The sequence below is a fragment of the Balaenoptera physalus genome (assembly GCF_965194825.1).
Source record: "Balaenoptera physalus genome assembly, chromosome: 4".
NCBI classification, from domain to species: Eukaryota; Metazoa; Chordata; class Mammalia; order Artiodactyla; family Balaenopteridae; genus Balaenoptera; species Balaenoptera physalus.
In genome coordinates this window covers 5391829-5419337 of record NC_138891.1, presented here as the reverse complement: position 1 = coordinate 5419337, position 27509 = coordinate 5391829, and the positions used below count along the sequence as shown (strand labels likewise).

General features: G+C 37.0%; 1 protein-coding gene across 1 annotated transcript in view; it reads right to left on the bottom strand.

Moving 5' to 3' along the window:
• The window catches only part of ZNF385D (zinc finger protein 385D), a 231206-nt gene that overhangs the window by 130878 nt on the left and 72819 nt on the right, over positions 1–27509 (bottom strand). Inside the window, exon 2 of the mRNA XM_082460776.1 lies at positions 4759–4869. Within this exon, the coding sequence (XP_082316902.1) occupies positions 4759–4869 (111 nt within the window). The remainder of the gene's footprint in view (positions 1–4758; positions 4870–27509) is intronic.

Below are 27509 nucleotides of genomic sequence, written 5' to 3'. Positions count from 1 at the left end.
ACTGTATTATAGTTCGGTAGTTCGCATTTATATTTAAATCTTCACCATGTTCAAGACTGGACTGTGTGAGTGAACAGGAGTGATGCCGTTTGGGAGGACTCGTCAGTCACTGTGGCGGAGCCTAGCCCACAGGGAGGGGGACCTCCACAGCAGCTCTGACTGCCCTGGGTTAGTTCCATGGGGGAAGGTGCCCTCAGGCTTTCTCTCTGGGACAGCCGGACTGGGCAGGAAACACACAGGATGCCATCCATGCCATTGTTGTAGCAGCTGCTGGATCTCCGGATGGACTTGCTGCCCTACCCGGACCAGGTGAAGCAGAAACAGCCTGGAAGTGGGCACCGACCCCGTGTGGCTAGCTTCTGGCTAAGTGGCCTGGTGTAAGCCTCCTACACTCTCTCTACACTTCAGTTTCCACTGTGAAATTAGCAAAAGTTTCCTTCCCATCTTTAACATATCATGAGATGTTCTTTTGGCGATATTAACCAGAGTGATGATCAGATACCGCAATTTTAGGATCCCTCAGTTCTGGGGCCTGAGATCTTATTTCCCATTCTATAAACAGTCATTGAGTAATTAATCATTTTCTACCTCACTTAATAATCTTACATCTGTGCTGGCCTTGCTGTTAAGTTGTCTTTCAAAGGCACACTTATTAACTGGTCCAGGCCAATGGTAATTTATGCTGATTTTAAGATGCTGATAAAATAATTGGACAAATTACAACCTTTCATTCTTTAATTGGAAGCTTTCTGCATAACCTCATGTGTGTTTCACATAAATGTCAAAAAGAATTTTTTTTTTTTTCCAAAGAAAAAGCCTGCACCAGGAGAAGGCAATCTGATTTAAAGTGCATACAATATAATGTGCCACTTAGAAAGATATCTGCAGGGCTAAAAATGGAAAATGTACTGTACAGGAAACAGGTATGGCATAACACCAAACGACAGACTTTATAATACGAAGGGTTAAAAAAATAAATAAAAGCTTAGAGGGAAAGGAAATTGAATTTTCATGATGCAGAGATGAAAAGAACTAGAAGCTATTATTTTCATTGGAAGGGGAAGAAGCTTTGAAATGTAAAAAGGTTCACAAGGTAAAAATACTTTCCTATGTGATAGAGGATTCAACCAAGCATATAAGTGAATTACAGTGTTACTTTTCCAGATTCTAGGTTTAAGAATGGAAACAGCAAGATAAATTCCAGATTTACCTGGAAACAGCAAACAGGCAGTTGTATTGGGATTTAAAGCTTTTTGGGAATAAAATGCTCGATATCTATATCTATACATCTATATAAATATATATATACATATATATACACATACATATGAATGTATTTTTTTTATATATGAATGAATGAATGATAAATCCAATTGATCTTGGCATTCAGTACTAAATATTTCATGAAGTTAGCATTTATAGATATGACCAGTCAATAAATAAACAAATCTTATATTTTCAGCACATTAGTTCCCCTTTATTGACATAATAATGCTACGGAGATATTTAAAGTCTCTAAAGGAGTTTCTACTCCTGTATTTCAATTTTGCAATAATTATATTGTGTTTGTAAATCATAGTTAATATGTTGCTATGTCATTTATAAACTCAATAACATTGGGTCTTCCTATTAAAAAAACTGCAATTTAAAAAACTTGCACTGCATAGTGAATTTATATTCAAGGTTCAAGGCAAGGAAAAATGTAAGGGCACTGAATTCATGTGTCCAGTTTATACAGACCAAAGATTTGGATTGGGTAATTATCTGATAAATTCAGGTGGTCATGCAATTCAGTTCAAATCTAAGTCAAACATCCACATGAGTATCTATGGTAGGCAGGATAATGATGTTTAAGTCCTAATCCCTGGAGAGGATGGATATGTTACATTACGTGGCGTGACAAAGGAGATTAAATTAGCAGATGAAAGTAAGTTGCTAAACAGCTAAATTTAAAATAGAAAAATTATTCTGGATTATCCAGGTGGGTCCAAGGTGATCACAAAGGTCCTTCAATGTGGAAGAGGGAGGCAAAAGAGTGAGAGAGTAATTCCACATGCAAAGAACTCAACTGGCCTTGTTGCCTTGAGGATGGGAGGGGGTCGCGAGCCAAGAGGGCAGCTTCTAGAAGCTAGAAAAGAAAGGCAAGGGGACTTCCCTGGTGGTCCAGTGGTTAAGACTCCACACTCCCAATGCAGGGGGCCTGGGTTTGATCCCTGGTCAGGGAACTAAGATCCCGCATGCTGCAACTAAAGATCCTGCGTGCCGCAACTAAGACCCAGCACAGCCAAACAAATAAAAAATAAATAAATATTAAAAAAAACAAAGAAGGGCAAGGAACTGAAATCTCCCCCAGAGCCCCTGAAGGAACATCACCCTGCTAACACCTTGCTTTCAGCCACGTGAGACCCATTTCTGACTTCTCACCTCCGGAACTATAAACTAATAGAGCTGTGTTGTCTTAAACCACCAAATTTGTGGTAATCTGTTACAGAAACAATAAAAGATTAACACAGTAACCATCTAATGAGTGGTCAAGCCTGCAATTGTTTAATTATGACGGAGACTGATTCTTATCCATTCTCCAAATACCTTGGCCATTTTCCTTTTAGAGAAACCTGAGAGCAAAGTTGTAAGAATGAGAAGCAATTTCCCTAATAAATACATATTGATTCCTATATCACTTTGAAAATTCATTAGCAAATGAATACAAATACAGTTTTATTCTCTTACTAAGAAGTAAAATAAGATTACGTTTTAGAAAAATATGCAAATCTTTATTTTACGTTATGTTCTTTATGTTAATAATCATATATGGAAACATAGCGTGTTTCCTAAAGCACACCTGACAGTATATTTAAAGTTTTTAAATATGACTTTGATATCCATCTACAGGATTAGTAGAAACACCTGCCAAAAAAAAAAAAAGACCAATTGTGTCTTGAAGTGGTGAGTTACCCATCACTGGGGATAATCAACCCAAAGACCTAGTCTAGATATAGCAAATGGTTTTCTTACATTTAGTGGGAGAGTGGGTTCAATGAGCTTGAAGTCTCTTTCTGGCTTCCAGTTTACAGGAAGTTTTCTTAATATAGAGAAAAACATTAGCACTGAAATTGTTGGCAGAAGGATTGATATTTGAAACAGCCCCTATTAGACATAAGGAGCTGGAAACAGGGCTCCTCAGAGACTTTTGCAACATTATCTGATCAGTACCAAAGTGAAATATCAATACGATTTAAGAAGAAAAGGAATAAAGAAGGACACACTTAACAATCATGGAACTATATGATTGTTTGCTGAGTATTTACAAATGATCAAAATTGCAACTGTTGAGTTCAGAACTCTTATTTGCAAGTCAGGAAAACTGTTTTTTTTTTTACACCAGCTGGAAGAGGTTACTATATAACATTCATCACTTGAAATATTTTGTAGTAAATTAAACTATAGTAATTTTCTTAAAATTCAAATCGAATCAAGGTGCTCAGTATTCAAAAACAAACAACAAAACAAAAAAACAAAAGACAACCCTTCAAATAAAATGTTGTATGTTTAGTGTATTCTTTTTACAGCAGCAAATGCCATTCAGGTGCTATGCAGGCAATCTCTTCGTCTTTTTAAGCCAACAGAAGGAATGTTATAAAATTACCTGATGATTATACTAGTAGGTATGAGTTCATAAGACAGTAGCAATCCTTATACCAATGAAATGCTCTCACGGAAGGAAAAAGCCACTTTATTTATGCCCCATCTATTTCCTGTGCCTGATTATCTCATATGAAACCCTTATCACCAGATCAGCTAAGGGACACACTTGCCTAGGGTGATTAAATACTGGAAGGCCTAACATTCTCCAGAATCCAGAGCTGTTTGGTCATCTCCATACAGCGTATCCATTTAGGGCAAGATCATGGCACCCTGGAAGGGCCACTTTGATAGATGGGGTCCTCTGTTTACCAAGAGTGTCAACAAGATGTTCAATTTTTATTCCTTCCAAACCAACGTTCCTTTTCTTTTCTGTATCTCAGGACCGACTCCATTCCAAAGTAGGTTGGGGACGGGCGGCAGTTTTTTTCATATTGACCGCAAGCAAAATTAGCTTCTGTGATGAATCCAGCGTCCACACTTTCCCTTAGAAGAGGTATAAAAGTTGAGGATCCCGCTCTGTGAATAACTTGCGAAGTGTCAGGTCTACACTGTCTTGCTCCTGTCACGTTCTCCACTTAACTTTTACTCATTAGGGGCTGGGGTCCTTTGAGGTCTTCAGAACCCCCTGTTAAAATGCTAATACTTCTAGGTCAGTGACCGGAGGTCTCTAACACAAATACAATTAAAGACACCAGAGATCTGCAACTGGGGACCATCAGGGCAGGAGAAGAGAAGTTACAAAGCCAAAATCTTGGCTTTGAAATATAATCTGGGACCTACCTTATTTCAGAGGTGTGATTTACTGAAAGCTTCGTTAGTCCTAAATTTTTACTATTCCCCAAAGGCAAAGTGTGTTATCTAAATTTAGCGTTCCCAAGAGACTAAAAAAATACCATTAAAGTGCAAGTATACCAGTTTGTTTAGGTGTGATTTGTTTATAGAAAACAACCAAACATAATAAAGTCCAAAATTAAAGCACATAAGGAGTTAAAATGTTATCTTTGAATTTTGACATGCTCAGTTATTGGAGAAAAATGTTTAAGAAATCTCTTTTGCAAGATTAGAACAGCAGAATACATTTTTTTTTCACTGAATACTAAATGATAAACTTACATCAGAATTAAATCTCAACTGGCAAATGTTGCACGATATGATTTGCTTTCTTCGATGAGGAAGAGGAACCCCGAAAGTATGATTTATTACAGCTTTCTGAATCGGGTCCATCTGTAATGAGAAAAAAAATACAACAAATAGAAATAAAGCTTGTCAGTTCCATTGGAATGTTGCCTATTTCATTAAAGAACCAAGCTGTACAGCTTCAATCTACTGCTTACATTATAAAGAACATTTTTATTCTAAGAAACGGCATTTCTACTTTCTTGAAAAATAGACAACAATGAGCCGGAAGCACAGTACGATAAGGAAATGATAAATGTACCCATTAGAGTCTGCATGCTAAACCGTTTTTCTCATTTAGGATCAACAATTGTCTCAGTTTGATAATCCTCAAATACAATTAAAGGTTTATCAAAACTCAAGTTACTGTGAATGCCAGAAACCTTACGCAGAAGTTAGTCTATGCCATTGCCCCAAACGGACTTCAAAATAGACTTAGTCAGACGAGCAGCTATGAAAATAACTTAAGCCCCATTATGGATAATTAACCTTATGCTATGTTTGGTATCTTTCTGCCTTAAGAGTACAGTATAGATTTCCTCTGCTATCTGAAAGTAGAAGCCACTACCTTAGGACACATCTTGCTAACGGCTGCACAATGTAAATCTAGATAAAGCACAGATGCACACAGATACAGTTCAAAGCCGTGGCGGCTGGATGCTGAGTGTAGTTGCCTGGGGATGGGATGGAGCTTAGAGACGCCAGCCCTGCTGCTCAGGGTTCATGCTGCCTCTGTAAGAGCTGCTGCAAAACAAAGGCTGAACATCACTTTCGCTGTTTGCCTTTTTGCGTAAAAATGAAAATCCTCTTTGGATTTCCTTTGGTTAGCAAAAACAGGTACTAATACAGGTCTTTGGTCAAAGTGAGGTGACATAAAGAGAATTTTGGAAAAGCAAGGGTTTACCTGTACACAAATCCTGCTTTCTAAGTATTCAAACATGGAGCTATGGATTCTTTCAACAATCATTTACTGATCACCTAATACATACTGCTATCCTATGGACTTACTGCTTGAGGTTCAGAGAGTTTGGGCCAGATGTCAGTTACTTCTCTTCATCCCATTCCCAGGACAGGACAAGGGACACCCAAAACATAATGTCAGCAACCTAGCTCTGATAAAATTTCATGTCTCCTCACCAAGCTTTGTCCCAGGGTCCACATCAGTGATTCCCAACTGATAAGAGTCAGATACAAATTTTGATCTGCTTCTTAATATTTGTGGTACCTCTTTGCTCATCTGCATCTATCTCTTAAGGTTGTGATGAAGTTTAAACATAATGATTCTTGAAATTACTTAGCACAGTACACTGCCGGGCACATTAAGAAGTCAATAAGTGGTGCTGGGAAAACTGGACAGCTACATGTAAAAGAATGAAATTAGAACACTCCCTAACACCGTACACAAAAATCAACTCAAAAATGGATTAAAGACCTAAATGTAAGTCCAGACACTATAAAACTCTTAGAGGAAAACAAAGGCAGAACACTCTTTGACATAAATCACAGCATCTTTTTTGACCCACCTCCTACAGTAATGAAAATAAAAACAAAAATAAACAAGTGGGACCTAATTAAACCTAAAAGCTTTTGCACAGCAAAGGAAACCATAAACAAGAATAAAAGACAACCCTCAGAATGGGAGAAAATATTTTCAAACGAAGCAACTGATAAGAGATTAATCTCCAAAATATACAAACAGCTCATGCAGCTCAGTATCAAAAAACCAAACAACCCAAACCAAAAATGGGCAGAAGATCTAAACAGACATTTCTCCAAAGACATACAGATGGCCAACAAACACATGAAAAGATGCTCAACATCACTAATTATTGGAGAAATGCCAATCAAAACTACAGTGAGGTATCACCTCACACCAGTCAGCATGGCCATCATCAAAAAATCTACAAACAGTAAATGCTGGAGAGGGTGTGGAGAACAGGGAACCCGCATACACTGTTGATGTGAATGTAAATTGATACAACCAGTATGGAGAACAGCATGCAGGTTCCTTAGAAAACCAAAAATAGAACGACCATATGACCCAGCAATCCCACTACTGGGCATATACCCAGAGAAAATGATAATTCAAAAAGACACATGCACCCCAATGTTCATTGCAGCACTATTTACAATAGCCAGGACATGGAAGCAACCTAAATGTCCATCAACAGAGGAATGGATAAAGATATGGTGTATATATACAATGGAATACTACTCAGCCATGAAAAGTAACGAAATTGGGTCATATGTTGAGACGTGGATGGACCTAGAGACGGTCATACAGAGTGAAGTCAGAAAGAGAAAAACAAATATCGTATATTAACACATATATATGGACTCTCAGATGGTATAGATGATCTTATTTGCAAAACAGAAGTAGAGACACAGAGGTAGAGAACAAATGTATTGATACCAAGGGGGAAGGGGGGATGGTAGGAATTGGGAGATAGGGATTGACATATATACACTATTGATGCTATGTATAAAATAGACAGCTAATGAGAACAGACTGTGTAGCACAAGAACTCTACTCAGTGCTCTGTGGTGACCTAAAGGGGAAGGAAATCCAAAAAAGAGGGGATATATGTATACATATAGCTGACTCACTTTGCCGTAGAGTAGAAACTAACACAACATTGTAAAGCAACTATACTCCAATAAAAATTAATTTAAAAAAAGAGTCAAGGGGCTTTCCTGGTGGCACAGTGGTTAAGAATCTGCCTGCCAATGCAGGGGACACAGGTTTGAGCCCTGGTCCAGGAGGATCCCACATGCCGTGGAGCAACTGGGCCCATGCACCACAACCACTGAGCCCGCGTGCCTAGAGCCTGTGCTCTGCAACAAGAGAAGCCACCGCAATGAGAAGCCCGCACACCGCAAGGAAGAGTAGCCCCCGCTTGCCGCAACTAGAGAAAGCCCGCGCACAGCAACGAAGACCCAATGCAGCCAAAAAATTAATTAATTAATTAATTAATTAAACCTAATAAATAAATAAATAAAAACAAAAATGAGTCAATAAATGTTGTCTATTACATTTTCTCTTTTGCACACCCCATGTGATGATCAAGGTTAACAGGGGCCTCACACTCCTGTGGTCTTTGTTGGCACACCTTCCATTTCTCACATGGCCAAAAAACATTTCAAAATGATCCCAATGTTGCACATACAGCCATCGTTTTTGTTGAATGCTTGTAGACTTTGGAACTCTTAACTCTCATCAGATACAAACTTCTTATGAGAGTCTTCACAATGGGTTGAGCTAGCTCAGAAAAGATTTGACATACACACAAAAGCTAAGAACGTGTCTGTGAAACGATGCTCTAATATTCAGCTTCTGGGATACATGATAGTTGATTAATTAGCCTAAACCAGTCATTGATACAGTCCACCTCCTTTTGTGTATTTCAAATCATCAGAACCAGCTAACTCATAAGCCCTCTTCACTGGTAGTTAGGAGCAAGGTTCTGTCTATATTCACAACTCCTAAAAGGTTGTCTAGACACTCTTAATGCACTGTTCTAAGTAATAACAGTAACAACATCAACAAGAGAAATAATAGCACTCAGCATTTATTAAGTGCCTCCATGTGCTAAGTACTAGGCTAGGTGGTTTATATATTAAACAGTTATGATCAGGAAGAACTCATGGGTTCTCATTTTTATCTTCCATCATCACTTTAAATTTTTTCTCATGTTAATCCCAGATTCTGGATGAAGCTCAACTGCCCCATAATTTTTCTGGTCACTTCCAGGAATTAACACATTCTAGGATCCCCTCCCTCCCCCTCCAATTCTACCATATTTTCTTTTTAACCAATTTTATTTAAGTATAATGGATGTACAATAAAACTCACCAATGTTAAGTGTACGATTTGATGAGATTTGACAAATAGATACAGCCTTAATAATTATCATATAGAATATTTCCATTACCCAGAAAGTTCCATCCTGCCCTCTGTGGTCCATTCGTACCTCCACCCAGCCTCTGAAGCACTGGTCTGCTTTCTGTCATGATATTTTTCCATCTTCTCAAAGTTCATACGCATGGAATTGTACAGTATGTGCCCTTTTGTGTCTGGCGTCTTTCATTCAGTATGATGCTTTTAATATTCATCCACGTTGTTGCATCTATCAGTAGCTAATTCCTTTTTATTGCTGAGTAGTATTCCTTCGTACGGATATACCCCAATGTGTTTATCCATTTGTTAGTTGATGGATATTTGAATTGTTTCCAGTAAATTCTATAACTTTTTCAAATCTTAATACATAATCTAAGCGCATTCCTAAATTCAGTTCAGTATCTTAATCCAAGCATTAAAAATTAACATAAAATTACAGTTTCTTTATCTTAGCTTGAACCTGCTCTAGAGGAATAGTGTGAAAGGTCAAAGGTCAAATGGTACAGAATTCTTCTCTGTATACACTGCCAAGTTCCCCACCCCACGTAGGTCAAACTTCCATCAACCCCACCTCACCCCTATTTCCTCAGAACCAAAATGGAAAATGCACAGAACTTGAGAAACCCACTGACCACACAGATGAGTGAATCTGGGAGGCTTCGAGAGCCCACTTTCTGCTTCCCAGGATCACTCTTATACGACTCTAAAAATGCCATCACAATGCTTCTGTGCCAGCACAGAGAACACTGGGGTGTAACTTCCCTTTCAGCCAACAGCTAGAGAAAAATTAAAAGCTGAAAGAGGTACTGATTTAGAGGTAGCTGTCTAATCATGTTCTGTCGCATCTGTTCTGTCTGCACAAACGGGGTCCATTTCTATTAGGGATCAGGTGAATTATGCCTATATTCCATTTAGGAATACTGAAGCCCCCTTATAATGACACTTTGAAATAAAAATGAATTACAGATTTATAACTAAGGGCTCTCTGAAAATACACACTGTTGAGTTTTTATCATATTTCGCAAGTAACATATTATTTTGTCTTTCATTAACACTGGGCACTTGCAGTGACCACATTCAATTCCGGAAAAGAGCAGGAGGTATTTTGGAAGTAGACACTTCATACAAATGTGTCATATTCTCTAGATTTAATTCTTTCGTTTGAATTGAATGCTGTTCTGATCAGTGTTGCTATAAAATCAAATTTCCAAATGCTAGGTAATGTATTCTAATTCAGAGACCATTTTATTTCCCAGTATACTTAAAAAAAAAAAGCACAACCGAATTATATTTTAATGATGGCTTCCACAAACATAGTTATACCACCAAAAGTAATTATATTTTATTATTTTAGGAACCTAGTACAACAGAATGGCAAAAGTTTAATGCCTTTATTAATGAAAGTAAGTCATAATCACCTCTGTAATATATATATCTATAAATATATGTGAAACCACTTACAGCAAGGAATTATAGAAGGGCAAAATCTAAATAATAACCAGTTCTGTTGTTAACTAGTTAATGAAATGATACCACATGGTATATAATTAAAAGTAGCATCTACTGTCACTCAGGGGAAACACACACAGCCACTTTGATCATTTTGCCCAAACACACCATTATTTACCATTATAATCGAACATTTTGTTCAAAAACAAAGTCATGCATGTTGGTTTTCTCCCCGTGAACCAACAGGTCTGATCTGTCAAAATAATCACACCTTATTGTGTGCATGCATACTATCATTAGGAATTTGTCTACAGAATCAGTCTGAAGAAATGCCAATGTGTGTAGGAAAGAGAAAAGGGATTCTTGGATCAAATAAGTTGTAGGAAATCTAGGTACCACAGCCTGGACATCCACAGTGCACATCAAATATTAAATTCGCTGAGATGTCCCACAATAAAAATATCTGCTTTAAATAATTTCTAAAATAATATAACCAAAGCTTTTGCTGTTTTCTTTGTTTTTAAATTTAGCGTCTTTGTTCAATGCATAGTTTAAAAAATAGTGATCTGGTAAAATAAAATCGTTATACGAATATGAATAAGATGTAATGCCTTCGTACAAAACGAAAATCACTAAACTAAACATGCGATACACAGAAATCAGAGCCAGACATTTCACTGAATCCATGCAGCCCTGAATTAAAAACGAAAAGAAATGGTAAAAGCTACATGGCATTTTAAGACATTTATTTAATTTCTAAAGTGGGAAATTCTGAAAGCTAAAATTTTCTAAATACATTATCCACCCCTCCCAAAACCAACAAACAAAAGTGAAGAATGATACACTAGCTATTGATATGCTTACCCAAACTATGGAGTAAAATTCAGTTTCAAACTCAGTCTATGGCCTTATTTAAAGCCAAATGAATAAGTTTTCCTTCATTTCAAGTTTAAGGATCTTTGCATTTCTCTCCCAGGCCTAGCTTTTCCCTCATCTCCCCTCAGGGCTTTCTGCTAAATTGATTTGTAAATGAGTAACCAGTGCCACAGTTCTTCCCAGGGAAGTCAGCCACAGTTCTTGCCCTAGATTCCCTTTCCTAGGATGCTGCAGTGTTTTCAGAGAGGACGAGGCTTAACCCTGAGTTTACATTTCCTGCTCCAAGAGACCTCCCCTCTTTCTGTTCCCATTAGTACTGTGGCTTTCAAATCAAAGAATAAGAACTTAAATGCCAGGAAGTTAGAAGTCCAGAAATATAAAGGTTGTCTCTTCGGGCTGGTATTTTTAGGGAACAATGACCAGTAACAATAATGCTAAAGGTTACACTTAAGGGCACTTACTGGGTGTCTGTGTTTATAAGCATTATTTCTATCCTAACAACTTACTGAGGAGCTCTCACTCCCCCCTTTGCCTATCACAGAAGCAGTAAATGGCAGAGTCAACTAATACCCACAGCTTCCCACTCTGCACCCACCCCTGCCTCCATCCAGTACCACGATAAAGCTCTGTGATATCCACTGTCGTGGATGTCTGTGACCAAGAAATAATAAGTGACACTGAGTAATTTATTCCATCAACTATGAACTAGTAAAATTGGTGTTTATATGACATATCCACATCTTAGAAAACACGAATTTAAAAATTCCAGTAATTGCACTCCAAGAAATTGGTCCATTTGAAAAAAATTGCAACTTTTGTCCTTTTAAAAAAAACCTTTTAAAAATAGGCATATAACTTACATACCAAAAAAGTGCATACATCTGAAGTGTATTAGTTGATTTTTTAAAACATGTGCATACTCCCGTGGTATCACCATGCCCACTAAGATACAGAACATTTTCAGCATTTCTCTTCTACACGATTTGGGTTGGAAGGGAGTTTAACAAGAATAGCAATCACTCAAGACCAAGACGCAGCTCTGAGTGGAGTTCGGGGGATGTGGAACACAAGGTACACATGAAGTTTCATGGTTTCTTGGATTTTGCCAAGTAGCAAAGGACATGCATGAGTGCTTTTAACAAAGGAATTCATTCAACTAGAGGTAGGCTTTTCCCATCAATCTCATTAATCAGGTCAAGCCCAAATTTGCTCATTTGATACATTTAAGTAGGAAATACAACATGACTAAGTCACATAAGTACATTAAGGGCACAGCCGGTTTTTCAATGCACCAAGCTTTCCTTTACCTTCAAGTCTTTTGCACATTCCTCTTCCTCTGCCTTGAAAACTCTTTCCCCATGCTTTCTGATTCATCTTCCCCTGGCTAATGCCTAGCTACTTTTCAGGACTCCAATCAGAACTCATCTCTTCTTCTAGAATTCTTAGCTGACCTCCTTCAAATGGGTTAGGTCCTCCAACTCATCCTGCAGGACACTCCATCACACCATCTGAAGATCTCTCGTCTCTTCTGTTTCACCCAAAAGAGGGAAAAGTCAAGGCAGGGCTGAGTCCTTTTGTTGTTTGTACCCAGGAATCAGCAGAGTGTCTCCCACTTGGGCCAGGGCTCAACACATGACTGTTGAGTTGCTAAATAAATTGAATATTATTAAAGCCCAATAACAAAAGTTAACATCAGTCTTGGAATGGTGTTAACAATAGCAGTGAGAAAACCTGGATTCACAAGGGAACCTTAGGCATGAGGGGTGAAGAGAGGTTATTAGAAGCAAAAGCATGTGGATAAATGACTCCATGATACAATCGGAATATAGAAGCTTGGAGTAGAATCTACAACTGGAAGCCACCAAGCAGAATTTACATGTATTCATTTATGAATTCATTTATAGACACAGTGTCATCTAAGTAATGAGGCAATGGTTGATTGGTTCTCTTTATACTTTATTGTCAATATCAGACCATTTTTCCACCAGGCATCTTCCTAGACAAAGGCTAACAGACATACTGTTCTGATCAGTTCAGGAGAAGCTGATTTTGCTCAGAAAACCAATGCTTGAACTTAAATGAGCAAAGGCATTCAGATGCTCTCCAAGTACTCAGGACATGTCTAAATGGAAGAGACATTTCACTGTCAGTAGCTTTCTGCCATGGCTATTTTCCCTAATGTTCTATGAGAAGGCTAATAAAGTGAAACACAGTTCAAAGTAAAGAATAGATCATCTTAAGGGGATCTTAAGACATTATTTTTCTTAGAATCATTTATGTGCTCCAGCAAATTGCATTTAACCAATGTGTTGTGGCGCTGTCACAGAATGCCCACAGATAGCTGCACTCCAAGGTATTTTTTTTCTTTTTTTGTCATTAAAAAATTTTTTGTATTGAAATATTTTTGATTTACAATGTTGTGTTACTTTCAGGTGTACAGCAAAGTGATTCAGTTATACATACATATACCTATTCTTTTTCATTATAGGTCACTACAAAATATTGAATGTAATTCCCTGTGCTATATGGTAGGTCCTTGTTGTTTATCTATTTTATATATAGTCGCGTGTATCTCCTAGTTTATCCCTCCAACCCCGCTTCCCCTTTGGTAACCGTAAGTTTGTTTTCTATGTCCCTGGGTCTATTTCTGTTTTGTAAATAAGTTCATTTGTATCATTTATTTTAAATTCATTAATGTACAATTTTCCTCTGTACCTAATGCTGAGCGTGGACCTACCTAGAAAAGCTAACCATGACAGGAAACCAGATATATATGCATACACATATACATATACATAGACACACACACACACACACATATATATATATATATACATATATATATATATATATATGTATATATATATATATATTCTTTTTCAGATTCTTTTCCCTTATAGATTATTGCAAGATATTGAGTATAGTTCCTTGATTTTTAAGTGGATATGTGGAATCGTTACCGACACAATGTCTCAGTCATGGAAGTTTAATCCTGGCTCACCTTTAGACATCATCTATTTGTGGTATTTTCAGCGAGTAGGCACTATGTTTCACCCATCTTCTCATCTCCTGTGGTTCTCATTCCTTTCCCTGGAACCCAGTGGGCACTCAATATATATTGAAATTTTACTGAAATATCTCACTTTATCAATGAGAAAAGCTATACCAGGAGAGGGGAAAAGGTCAGAGGAAAAAAAGGAAGGAAAGAAGGTGATTTCATTCTATGTATGGGCTCCCTTTTTCTGCAATGAGGTTTTTTCCTCTGGCCAAAAGAATATTAAGTTTCTTTAAGAGGGATGACTGTTGCCTGATCACACTAATACCACTCTGTAGAGAAGATACCAGTGCTTAATTTGGACACTTTAGAAACCTTGTTATCAGCATTACAGGGACGAAATTTGACTCAAATGCTTTGATCAGAATCCCGTTTCTGGTGGACTTAAATGGCAAAACCTCTTTGGAAGACAATGAATGCCTATGGGGACTGCCTGAGCCAGGAGACAGGTTACCCAATGGTTGGTCAGCCTTGGTCTCTGAATAATGTCTAGGTAATTAAATCCAACAACTCCAGAGCTGGGATTCCATTTACAGAAAATGCCCCAGAAAGCATGGCGTTGTAGACTGAGCTGGAGGACAAATTCCAGAAATCCATTCTATTACCAGCTGTACCAGAAGTCCACAAACACATCTGGTTCCTCAGCAGGTCACCGAAATGTGAGCCAGGTGTTGAAACCTGCTGTATTCTGAGGTGAAAAGAAAGGTGAGGACAAAATACTTTTGTACATAAATCACTGATGGCTGAATTGAAAGGATTTTCTCTTAATCTAAAATTACGTCCTTTCTATTTTTCTGTTGTTAAATTCCTTTCTTTTTCAAAATTATGGTGCTATTAGATAGATGGATGGATGGATGGAAGGATGGATGGATGGATGGATGAAAAGGTGGTTGGATGGATGGATAGATGGATGGCTGGATGGATGGACAGATGGTTGGATGGATTATGCTCTGGCTTGAAATGATTACAAGGTGAAAGTACTATGTTGACCGGACTTTTAATACCCCCTTTTTAAGATTTGAACCATGTATAAGTTTCCTAGGGCTACTAACCAACTTGGTGGCTTAAAGCAACAGAAATTTAGTATCTCATAGTCTTGGAGGCTAGAAGTTCGAAAACAAGATGTTTGCAAACCATACTTACTTCCTCTGAAATCTGTAAGGAGAATTCTTCCTGCCTATCCCTAGGTTCTGATATTTTTGCCAGCAATCTTTAGCAACCCTTAGCTTATAGACACATCTTTCTAATTCTCCATCTTCACGTCGCAAGCTTCCTGTGTGTGTCTATCTCTGTGTCCAAATTTCCACTTCTTATAAGGATACCAGTCATATGGGATTAGGGACCATTCTACTGAACTCATTTTAAGTTGATTATCTCTGTAAAGCGACCATTTCCAAGTAAGGTCACATTCTGATGTATTGGGGGTTAGGACTATAACACACCTTTTTTGGGGGGACACGATTCAACCCATAAGAAATGGAATGGGGAACATAAAAATCTACAAACCACTGTGAAATTTTACTCAGGCACTAATTCTAGGACTTCTTGATTAAAGGAAAAATCAAAATCAGTTTTCTTGTTTTAGTGCCTAAAAGGGAAAGTTTGAACTAGCAATGGATCACTGAGACCATTCCTTGCCTGCTTTCTCTCTAACATGATCAATTTTAGCTTCAAAGAGTCTTGTCATCCCCAAGGGTCTGGGAAGAAGAAATATGTTTAAAAAATTGAAATATACATAGAGATGAGGCTCATGAAATTGAAAGAAGCAGAGCTTTACTAGTGAGCCCGCAAATAAATTTTGATGAGGTACTTTTGAAATGTCACAAAATGAAAAGTTATAATCTATAGAAAAATTAAACAATGGCACCTTGGTATGAGCTATGTGAGCAATTATCCTGATTTTAATTGTTTGGTTAAATTAGAAAAAACCATAAATTTGGGGGTACATGTTTTGCATTGTGCCTTTTTTTCTTGCTCCTTTGCTTGTTTGTCTCTTTGTTTTAATCAACCTTTAATGCCTTTGAGAACATATAATGATGTGTGGGATGGTTCTTTTTAAACAAATTCCATCTCAATAGGTAATTAATATGATCTCTTCTAGCATGAAAATCCCAAGTTAACACATATATATGGAATTAGGCACATAAGAATATCCTTACTTGTCTTTATGTTTTGTTCAAAAATGCAAATACACATATATGTCTGTGCATATGTCTGTGTGTGTATACACATGCATACATGTTCTTTTTCCAAGAGTAATCCCTGTGGTCTCTTAGTAGGCGGGGCTAAATACCCCTCCTCCCAGTCTTCACAACACCCTGTACATTCCAACGTCATGTCATATACTGTCCACCACCCAGATATTCTGCTTAGAATTCTCCCTTCCCGAAACTGCAAAAGATATAGTCAGTTTTATTCATCTTTGAAAAACAAGTGCCTGAACACAGAAAATGCTCAGGAAAGGTTTATTGTCGAAGAAAGTCATTAGCTATGCGAAAGCAGGCACCCCAGATGCTGTCAATCATTTTAAGGAGAAAAAGGTGGCCCAGGATATAATTCTTGGTTGAAGCCATGCAGTTCAATTTCATAGAAAATTTGCATTGTCATCTAAGGCCAACTGTGTTTGGAGGTCTTGATGGAAATATTCAAAATAAACTGCATGTTCAAAAATAAATCATAATCTCTCTGAAAGTGCATGCCATGTGTTTAAAGCAATCATTCTCAACCTCAGCTGTACACCAGGAATCATTTGGGAGCTTGTTAAAGGTATAGATTGAGAGCCCCAACCCAAGGCAAATTAGTTCAAAGTTTAAAAGGCTCCATGGGGGATGGCTAAGAAGTATTGGTCAAAACCTTGGTAACAGACTCAACTTCCTGTGATTAAAATGTTTTCCCTAGATGTTTCCAGGAAACCAATAAATAACTTTTAGCTAAAGAATTCTATAAAAGATATGGTAATATCCTTGTTTAAAGAAATGAAAACTGAAAAATAGCCAAGATAAATGATTTGCAGCTCCAAGATTTAAACCCAGGTTTAGTAAAAACCAGTGTTCTTCCTACATATCACACTGACGCTCAAACATGTGTAGGAGCTCAACAAACTTCTGAAATCAACTTAAAAACTGGGTCTGAATTTGGGGTTCTTGGGAATTGGCAACCCATGGGCAGAAACACATACACATTAAAAAAAAAAAGAACTGATGAAGAAAACTAAGCCAGAAAAACTTGAAATAAACAAGGGATATTTTAAAGTACTTCTAACAATTGGCTTGCTTGTTAATAAATGACACTGTAGGTTATTTTTAATCTCCAGAGTGTTGTTAAGCTGTTTCACGTCTCTCTACATCTTTCTGGACTCTGCCTGTTTTTCACTTCCTGACCTTTTTAAGGGCCTAAAGGAACCACTGTAAAGTTGAACTGTAGTTAAAAGCTTGAAGCAGATACAGTGATAGTCAAGTGGTCAGCAAAGACGTTCTCAACTGGGAAGGTCAAGGAAGAATGAAGCTGAGGCTATCATGTCCTTCCAGAAATCCTTCAGATCAAATCCGTCTGAACCTAAAGTAAAGGTAACCCAGTACCTAAGGACCTCTTTTGACCATAAAGGCATAGTTGCATTTAATTGTAGTTTAAACAATTCTGGTGTCTACCATACAGAAACACTTGTATAAATTTTTGAAAAACCACAAATACAATGTTGTTGGATGATTGGTGGCTTACTGCATAAACTGTAAAAAGTAAAATATAAACTGTAACCACTTAAACCTCTCTTCACATAGCCTGAAGCGGGTTGCAAATCTCAGCTTGATTCCCAGGAGCAAGCAGGTTGAGAACCACTGATTTAAGAGGTTATTTTGTTAGTTGGAATACTAACTAGTACATTTTGTAATTCCTGGGCACTTCAAGTCTTCTTCCACAGCGACTCTCAGAATATTGTGCTATAATTTCTTTTCTATTTTTGTTTCTTTTTATCAAATAATGCACACATGGTAACAAACCAAATAGTACAAAAGAGCTTCAGCCCAGAGGTAAATGCTTGAAATGAAATGTTTATTATTATTATGAATAATTTTCTGCCAGTTGACATCATGGCTCTAAGTAACATGCTAATATTATCTCTAGACACTAATAGAGATGAGAATTTAACACATATACACTATCACACTTGGTCTTTCTCTCCACAATCTTCTACAAACATTTTCAAATTTTTCTAAGTTGAATATTCTCTTATTATTTTACAACTGTACATAATATGTTTCCATAGTTATGTTTGGTTCCATTAACTTGAGACAGGATCTCAAATTCCCCACTTGAAGTTACTCGTTTTCGTACATTTTTTCTTCCTCAATTTCCAATTTCCAAATTCTCTCAGCTACTCTTACACTTTTAAACGTTCAGAATTTTCTACTTGAAATATTTTTTACTCTAACTACTACCCATTCTTCTAGGCTTTGTTCAAGGATGAATCTAAAATTTGAAAGCTAATAAACAACACTATCATTGTTTTGACTTCATCAATATTTTTGTCCACTGACCAGGTAACATGATAGGATTAGATTACATTTTCTATGGTTCCAATGTTACAAAACTTGGCCCATTCAAAAGAGAATCTTTTAGCTTCAAGTAAAGTAGCTTCTACTTTCTTATTACCCATCAGTTGCTTGAAATTCTGTCTTATTTTCGACTGCTACATATATAAAGCATACTTTTCTATTGTTCTTTTTTGCCTTTCTTTTTCTATAAAAATGTGTTTTTAATCTTAAGTTAAAACACATTTTCCTCTTCCCAATCAATCCTCAATTTTGCAGTACCCCCTCGTCTCATGCTTTCTGCTTTATTCACTCAACATGGTATCTGCAGACCCTAATTCCAGACCTTCACCGAGGTTCTGACTTCATACTTTTCTCTCCTTTCTTTATCTATGCTCTTCCCTTCCACCATCTGGCTCCCAGAGATGTTTAAACCTCCATCCATGGTGATCTGAAACACCTCTGTTCTTTTGTAGCAATCTCTCATTTTTGTATTTCTTTAGATTTATTTCAAAGAAATCTTGAGAGAAAAGGAATTATATTTGTATGCTCTTTGTCCCATTTTGAAATAAAAACTAGAAGTTTTATCTAAATGTGTTTTAAATAAAAAATCTGAATAAAAGGAACCTTGGCTCCTAAAAAATATACATTAGTCCAAAATATCTGATATTTAATATCAATAAATTATAGTTGCAGATAAAGGATCACTGTTGGTCATATTTAATCAGAAAAGCTATTCCATTTAAAATAATCACTCTTCTAAACAATATTTTAACATCAAGAATATGATTTAGGATCATGTCACTTCCTCTGAAATCTTCTGGGAACGCAGTGGAAGTTGCTTTCCTTCACTTCTTAGAATATGTAATTCCTTCGATCAGGAAAATAATACATGACAGTGAAAAGCTACATTTTCATCCGTCCTCTGTTGCTGAATTTATTTGTATTTTAAGTGAACTTTCTAAACCAGTTCTCCAGATATTTCTTGAAAACCATTTGCATTTGGTAAAGAATTCTTGGCTAAGGAGAAGCAAACATAAGAAAAGCAATCACAATGAAGAAAATTACTAATGCTAAAGACTTCTGCTAATTACCCAGAAAAAAAAAAAAAAGAAAGAAAAAAAAAAATCTGGCTGCCTGCGTGCCTTTAGGATGGAAATATTAACCCTTAAGAAAAACCCATCATAGATCAAGTGTCAGGCTCCTAAGCTGAATTTCACACAATTCCAAAACAATGAACAAGAAAAGACCATGCACTGCATGACACGGCTTGGCAAGAGTTCCTGTAACCACTTGCTCTTTATCATATAAATCTACAGAGGAATACAATATAGACAACACAGGGTTCAAAAAGGTGACGAAGGGGAGAGCTCAGCATTGGAAAATGAAGATGAAACTGGTTCTAAAACAATAAAGTATCCTGGAATCCAAATCTTGTGGTGGATGGAGTTAAATTCACATTCCAGAATGGTCATCTACTAATCTTTTGACCTTGGGAAAGAGTGCTGGGAGGATTAAATGAGAAAATATCTGTGAAGCACTTGAAACAGAGCCAGACATATTCAGGGCCCATAATGGTATTGTTGTTTCCAGACACTATCCATCCTCCAGATATATAGAGCCAAATAAGTGGGAGAAATAATAACTCCTATGCTGTTTCTCCAGAGTGGGTAAGATGATGCCTGAGACACAGAATCATTTAAAAATATTCTGTATTGATGGTTGAGAGATTAGTTAACATGACAACAAATTAAAAGCAATGGATTAAAGATAAATTGGGAAGGCTGATCAGTGTGATAAGGTTTTAAGGTAGAACTTGCAAGGTGGATCACTGTCAAGGACAGGGAAGGACACCCTTGGGAAGGGGCCAGAGATGTTTTCTGGATTTCCCTAGATGTTTGTCTGAAGAAAGATATGTAATCTAACTCCTGGGGCAGATACAACAATGCAAAACAAATAGTTTCAATCTCCAGAAAGGAACTTTGAATACAGTTAGAGAAACATATGTAAATTTTAGCTCAAATTAGCAAGTGTTCAAATAAAGATCTGAGTAAAGTGTCAGAGGAGCAGAGAGGAGACCTTTACTCAGAGTGGGGGGTGTCCCAGAAGACATCATATAAATGACCCCATTTGGGCTCAATGAGTAGGAATTATTTGGATGGAAATGACAAGTATAACAGAAACAGCCCATGCAAATGTATAAATAATGTGATGTTGTCAGTAAACATTTAAAATTTAAGGTGTGAAAGGAGAACAGTGTGAGTGGAAGACATGAAAATGGCAAGGGAAATTGGGGCGTGTACATGACACATATGCTGTGTTGATGAGTTTGGACTTTTGTCCTTTGACCAAGGTGAAGCTATAAGAAAACATCCAATTCAAAAGGATATGTAACTATATCTGTATCTTTAGAAAAATAACTTAGACAAGAACTTGAAGGGAGAAAGTCAGTCTGGAGTCAGGAAGACAAATCAGTGGGCTGTTGCAGGATTCCACCTGAAAAATACAGCCAGTCATAATTCAGCCAGTAGCAATTGGGAGATTGAGGGAGTGACTGGGGAGAGTTTGGAGAGACAGGTTTTTAAGTCAGCATTATCTGTTTGAAACAAAGCCCAAAGAAGACTGATTCATTTCATCTAGGTAACTGAAAGGATAGTGACAAAACTAACCATTCCATGAACACAGAAAAAAACAGCAAATTTCAGAAAGGTGTGTGTACATGTGGGTAGGGGAATTAACGAATTCATTACTGGGAAGGTAATAAATTGTACCTGGAATCTAAAAAAAATGACACAAATGAACTTATCTGCAAAACAGGAACATACTCACAGACTTGAAAAACAAACTTATGGTTACCAAAGGGGAAAGCTGTGGGGAAGGGATACATTAGCAGTTTGGGGTTAACAGATGCACACTACCATATATGAAATAGATAATCAACAAGGTCTTACTGTACAGCACAGGGAACTCTACTCAATACTCTGTAATTACCTATATAGGAAAAGAATCTGAAAAAGAATGGATATATGTATATGTATAATAAAACTGAATCACTTTGCTGTACACCTGAAACTAACAAAACATTGTAAGTCAACTATACTCCAGTATCAATAAAAATTTTTCAAAATTGTATGTGCTAACAGCAGGTTTTATATGAGATATGTAGCAGATATATAGGACATTAGAAATACATCACAGGAGTTTAAAAGTGTGTGCAGTGTTAAAGTTACAAATTTAATAATTCTCGGTATAATTGAAGACGTAGGAGTGGATGACACGGAATAGGCTTTTGAGTAAAGTTAGAAGAGACTTCTGGGGGTGCGCTGATGTTTCTGGGGATGGCAGAGGGAAAAGATCCCAAAAAGGAGCTAGAAGAGATGAGAGCTGGGGGAGAAATAGGAACACCAGTACCTGGGGAGAGAAGATCTAAAAGGGAGGGATTACCACACAGGCCAATTTCTATGCAACTTTTGAAGACTTTAGTGAGAGTAGAGTCTATTATCTCCTTTGGATGTCCAGTATTAATGCCCAGAAGCTTCTAGTGCCTAGATGCTACATGGCAGTCACTGTAACTGCTGACACAAAGACAAGATAAAGTTCCTAGTCTCAATGAAAGTGCAATCCAGTGAGGAAGAGAGATGTATGTAAAGATAATCACAGCACAAGACAACATTATGATAATTGCTGTAAAACAGGGTCAGCATTAGAAACACAAGGGAGAACTTAATGAATTTTGTTGGGGATGGGTCGTATAAGGCTTCATAGTGGGAGAAAATTTCCAATTTAAGAGCAAAGTGTTTTTTCTCCTTAAACCTTCTCAGTAGTTTTAACTAGGTTTTTCTTTTTAGATTCTCGTCTCTTAGCTAAATGGAAATTTTCTGATGAATTACAATGACTAGCTTCTTTCAAAATTTTACCTTTATCCAAAAATCTATGATATTTTATGATTGAATTTTTAGAAGGTATAGTGTCAAGGTTTAGTTAAAGATAAGGATATCCTGATTTAATTGAAGAATGTATGAATAACTTAACTATGTCTGCAAGAATAATAAGACTTTATCAAACAGCACAGGACCTTATAGCGATAACTAAAAATATATGTATTAAAAAGACATTAAAGAAGAACTAAATAAATGAGAGATATATTTATGGATAGAAAGATATGATACAATACAAATGTCTCTGTTCTTTCCAAATCAAACTACAGAGTCAGTGCAAAGTGAATCAAATAGCTGTGAGGTTTTTCATGGACATTATGGGGTGATTCTAAAATTGACTTGGGAGGGGAAATTGTCAAGAATAAACAAACCACTCTTAAAGAATGAGAACATGGAGAGACCATGTCCTATCAGACATCAAAACTTACAGTAAAGTTGTAGGTTAAGACAATGGTCCTTACCCAGAGAAAAAGAAACAGACCAATAAAACAGTCTGAAAGCCCATTAACAGATCCATTTTCAAAATGGAATGTGTTCATTCATCCACTCACTCAATATGTATTACTGGGCGCTGATTAAGTTCCAGGCATTTTCTAGGAGCTGGGGTTCCCACAGTAAACAAAACAGAAAAAAATCCTTTCTCTGCATTGTGCATATAGTGGGGGTGAGGAGGGGATACACAATGAAATGAATAAGACAAGATAAACAAATTCAAATAGACATAAGAGTGATGGAGAAAAATAAAGCAGGGAAGAGGGATTGCATAAATTTGGGGAAGCGTCGGTTTTTAAATGCAAATGGATGTGGTCTCACTGAAAAGTGGAGAGAAAAAGCCTGAAGGAGGTGAGGAAAGGAACACGTAGCCACCAGAGGGGAGAGCAATTCAGTCAGAGGGCAAAGCAAGGGCAAAGACCCTCAAGAGGGTGCGTAGCTGAGGCAGACACGCCACCACGTGTCGTGTGGTGGAGACAGAAAGGACAAATCAATGAATGAGCTGGAGCATTTGTTTACCTTTATGGCAAAAAGATGAAACTGGATTTCCACCTCATACTACACACAAAATCTAATCTCCTGTAGATTATAGACTTAACTGTGAAAGGCAAAACTTTACCTTTAAGAAGACATATTGTAATGGCCTTAAGGTAGGAAAAATTTTTTTTACTTAAGTCAAAACAAGTTCAAATAACTTTGAAACTAAGCACATTTGCTCATCAAAGGTCACTGTAAAGACAGCAAAAAGACAAGTCACAAGTCTTACAAAGGATTAATAGTCTTAATAGATAAAGAATTCTAACCATTCAGTAAGAAACAACCATAACCTAACAGAAAATGGGTATTTCACAGAAAAAGAAAAATAAATAACCAATAAATATATAAAACTTGATCAACTCCGTCAGTATTCTGGAACATTTTTGAAAACACAAAAGTACTCTAGGATTCTATTTTTTAACCCAAGAAATTGACATAAATTTTTAAAAAACGTGCAATAGCACCGACCATTTGAAAAAAATGTAGACCAAAAAGAATCCTTATACACTCAGGTGGGATCAAAACAGGTACCAGTTTTGAAGAACTCATACTGAAGATGAGACCCCACAACTGTAAGACCCATTCCTAGCAACAGACTCTAGAGAAACTCATGTGTCTCTGCACAAGTAGGCATATGCAAGAGAGTTAATAGGAACAGACTTTACAACAGCAGAAACATGGATCCGGACGTCCATCTGCAGTAGAATAGACCTAGCTATGCCCTATGGTCTACTCATAACTGCATTAGCCATACAGCATGCTAAGAACCGAAGAACAGCTAAATGTGTCAGCAGGCACGGATCTCAGAGACATGGCTCTGATTGGAGAGATAAGTAACAGAGGAGACACATATAGACAGTGATATTTCTGTGATGCCAAAAAAACAAGCAGAACTAAATCATCCTTTATTTAAGGGCATGTCCTTAGGGGCTGAAACAATACAGTAAAACATGGGACTGATGAATAAAACATTTTTGATACTGGAAACCTGTGATCAAAAGGCAGGAAAAAAGAGCAAATTACTTTAAAAGTTAAAATGTTCAATATCTTAGGCTGAATAGGAAGTACATGATGTTTACAGTATATTATGCTTTAGAATTTACATACTATAGCAGTATATTTCTAGACATCAAGTATTTCACTAAAAAAAACAAAAGAGAGTTTATGAAATATGTTTACAATGAACCTTCAAAAATGCACCATAAAAAATGAATTACATTGCTTTTATCTATTGAACTTTTGAGCTGGAGAATCACTGAAAAATGGCTAATACTACTAGGAATTTAAGTGAATTAAAATTAATGAAGTGGAGGCAATTTTTACTCCTTCCATTTCTTTTTCTTCATTTGGGGATGGAGAGGGGCAGCAAGGGTATGTCGGAGCCCCCTTGAAACTCTGTAAAGCTGTCTGTATCTCTATCTGATCAAGGAGATAAACTAAACACAAAATATTCAAATGAATCTCAACTCACTATACTTTTTTAGAAGTAAATTAAAATTTTAAATATGTATCCAGCATCTTAACATCCCATGCTAGGCGTGGCAACTCAGCAAAATAAGTATGAAAAATGTTTCTTGAGTCTGTTCACATCCTCTTTGAATTACATTGTAATAAACTGAATTCCCACATGGTAAATTTCTTCACTGAGGAAGGCAGAGTCACTGGTGAAACAATGCTCTCTTTTATCTAACCAAAAGGAAATGAAGGGTCTATTTGTTCCTAAATACCTCTTGGGGCGAAGGAGGAATCACTGAAAGGTTAAGAAAATAGAGTGAAGTGAACGAAATATAATAGATTTCTAAAATCATTATTCACCCAGACTTACCTTTAGTGAGTTGATTATATGATTAAATACTATGATAATCAACGTTTAGTTTTAAAAGCCAACCATATGAAGTCTAATATGAACATAAATGAGCTTACTAGGTACTCATAAATGTTGACTACGTTGTCCTCATATAGAGAAAACACGCACGAATTAATTTAGTATTAATCTAGTCTTAGGGTTACACCTTAAAACTTGGTTTACCAGGAACTTCACTGTCTCTCAAATCTTAAATACATCATTCACTCTGTCTACAAGCTTCTCTGAGTTCTATTCCGTTGTTGTTTTTTTCTTTTTCATGTATTCCTTCAAAACTCTAGTTCTCACTAGTTGTACCTCCTTCTCCAATACCTAGCCTAAAACCTTTCATATCAATGGCTTTCCTGTCTCCCTTGTTCCACTATACTGCCATTACATTTTTTTATATAAAATTCCCATCATAGCTCAATCAAACATCTGAATTCTTAGCTCTTTTGATTATTACTGTTTATTTTTACCAGCCGCTCAAGCCTCCCAACTCTGACTAGTGGTGAGATGTGACACAAGTTAATTCACCTCTTTAAGCCTAAGTATTTATAATTAAGATAATAACAGGTGACATATAGGTATATTGTGGGAGGTCAAAGGAGATTATGTTTGCAAAGGACTCAATTAGTATATTTTCTGGCACATAAGAAATTCTCATAATTACCACTTATGATTATTTGCAGTTTTCTTGACTTATGTGAAGCAAATGAAACCCTCATGTAGTTTTCCTGCTTAGTTTCCACACTCTTGCAGCTTCTCTAAAAATTCTATGACAATCCTGTTCCTCTGCTCTTTCCTTAAATGATACCATTCTCCACTATTCCATCTGTGTTCCAATTTGATGACTTATTTATCTATTACAATTTAGTGTCCTTGTGACTACTTTTAAAATTAAAAATAAATATCAAGAGAAGCAAGTTGATGATTGCTGTAGATGGCCATATATCAATGTGTCTTTTATTTTCCTCTTTTCACTGTGTCCTCTATAATAGGATTTATATTTTCTCAGGAAGATTTCCCTCTTTCTTATTTTTTTCTTCTTGGCAAAAATCAATTATTGCATTATGTGTAATTCTCTACTTTGGGGAAAAAAACGTAAAAAAAGTTTATCTGCAGTATAGCTTTAGTTTGCTCAAACTCCGGTTCTCAAGTCAGATCTTTTAGATGTGAAAGGAATGGCAGCTTCTATTTTAAGATTTCAAATCCAGCAACAGGTACCTTTCAAGAATAAAACCTATTCCATCTTCTTCTAAGTAGAAAGCAGTTGGAATCTGTCAGTCAAAGTACAAAACTTCCACAAGGGAAAAGCATTCCAGAACATAAAGCCATTCATTGATCTAAATCAAATGAAAAGGTGCATCTCTTAAGTAGGCCCTTTTCTGAATGTGCTGTAGTCCCCCATACCGGCTGAGGAACAACAAGGGCTGAAATAGGGCCGCACCACAAGCTGCTGGCCGGCTGTGAAATGACACCAAGCAAGGCAGATCCCTGCCTGACCTCAGAGTGTCATGCACACATCTAAAGCCACCAGAGGATGGTAGCTCCAGGTCACATCATGCCTTTTCCTCCAGCTCAGGTAGTATGTTTCCGATCTCCCCTTTTTTTCTGGTTACTCCCAACTAGTCTTGCTTGAGCTCTCTTGACCCAATTGCACTTCTCATTTTGCAATGGTTATCTCCCTTTAAAGGAGGGACCAATGCAGTAGCGTTGGGATGGGGTGACCAAGGGTCTGCCTTTTCTCCATCCTTCCCACCTCCCCTGGCTCCCTCAGTGGTGATCTTAGCAATGATTCTGGCTCCCCTTCCCTTACCTCACTTCCCAGACAAATCTTTTGTCTTGCTGTCTTCACCCTTGGACTAGACCCCACTCTGGGCCAAAACATCCAAAACAACTTCTGAAATGTAAATGACTCTTATTCTAACCTTTGTGAACAAAGTTCCATCTTTTTAAATGAGTTTAACTGAATAAAATAAATAAATAAATAAAAATAAGGATGGGGAAGGGGCACCTAAGTAAAGCAAAATGCCCTTCATGCCATCCCTTGCTTTTAGTATTCGTAGTAAAT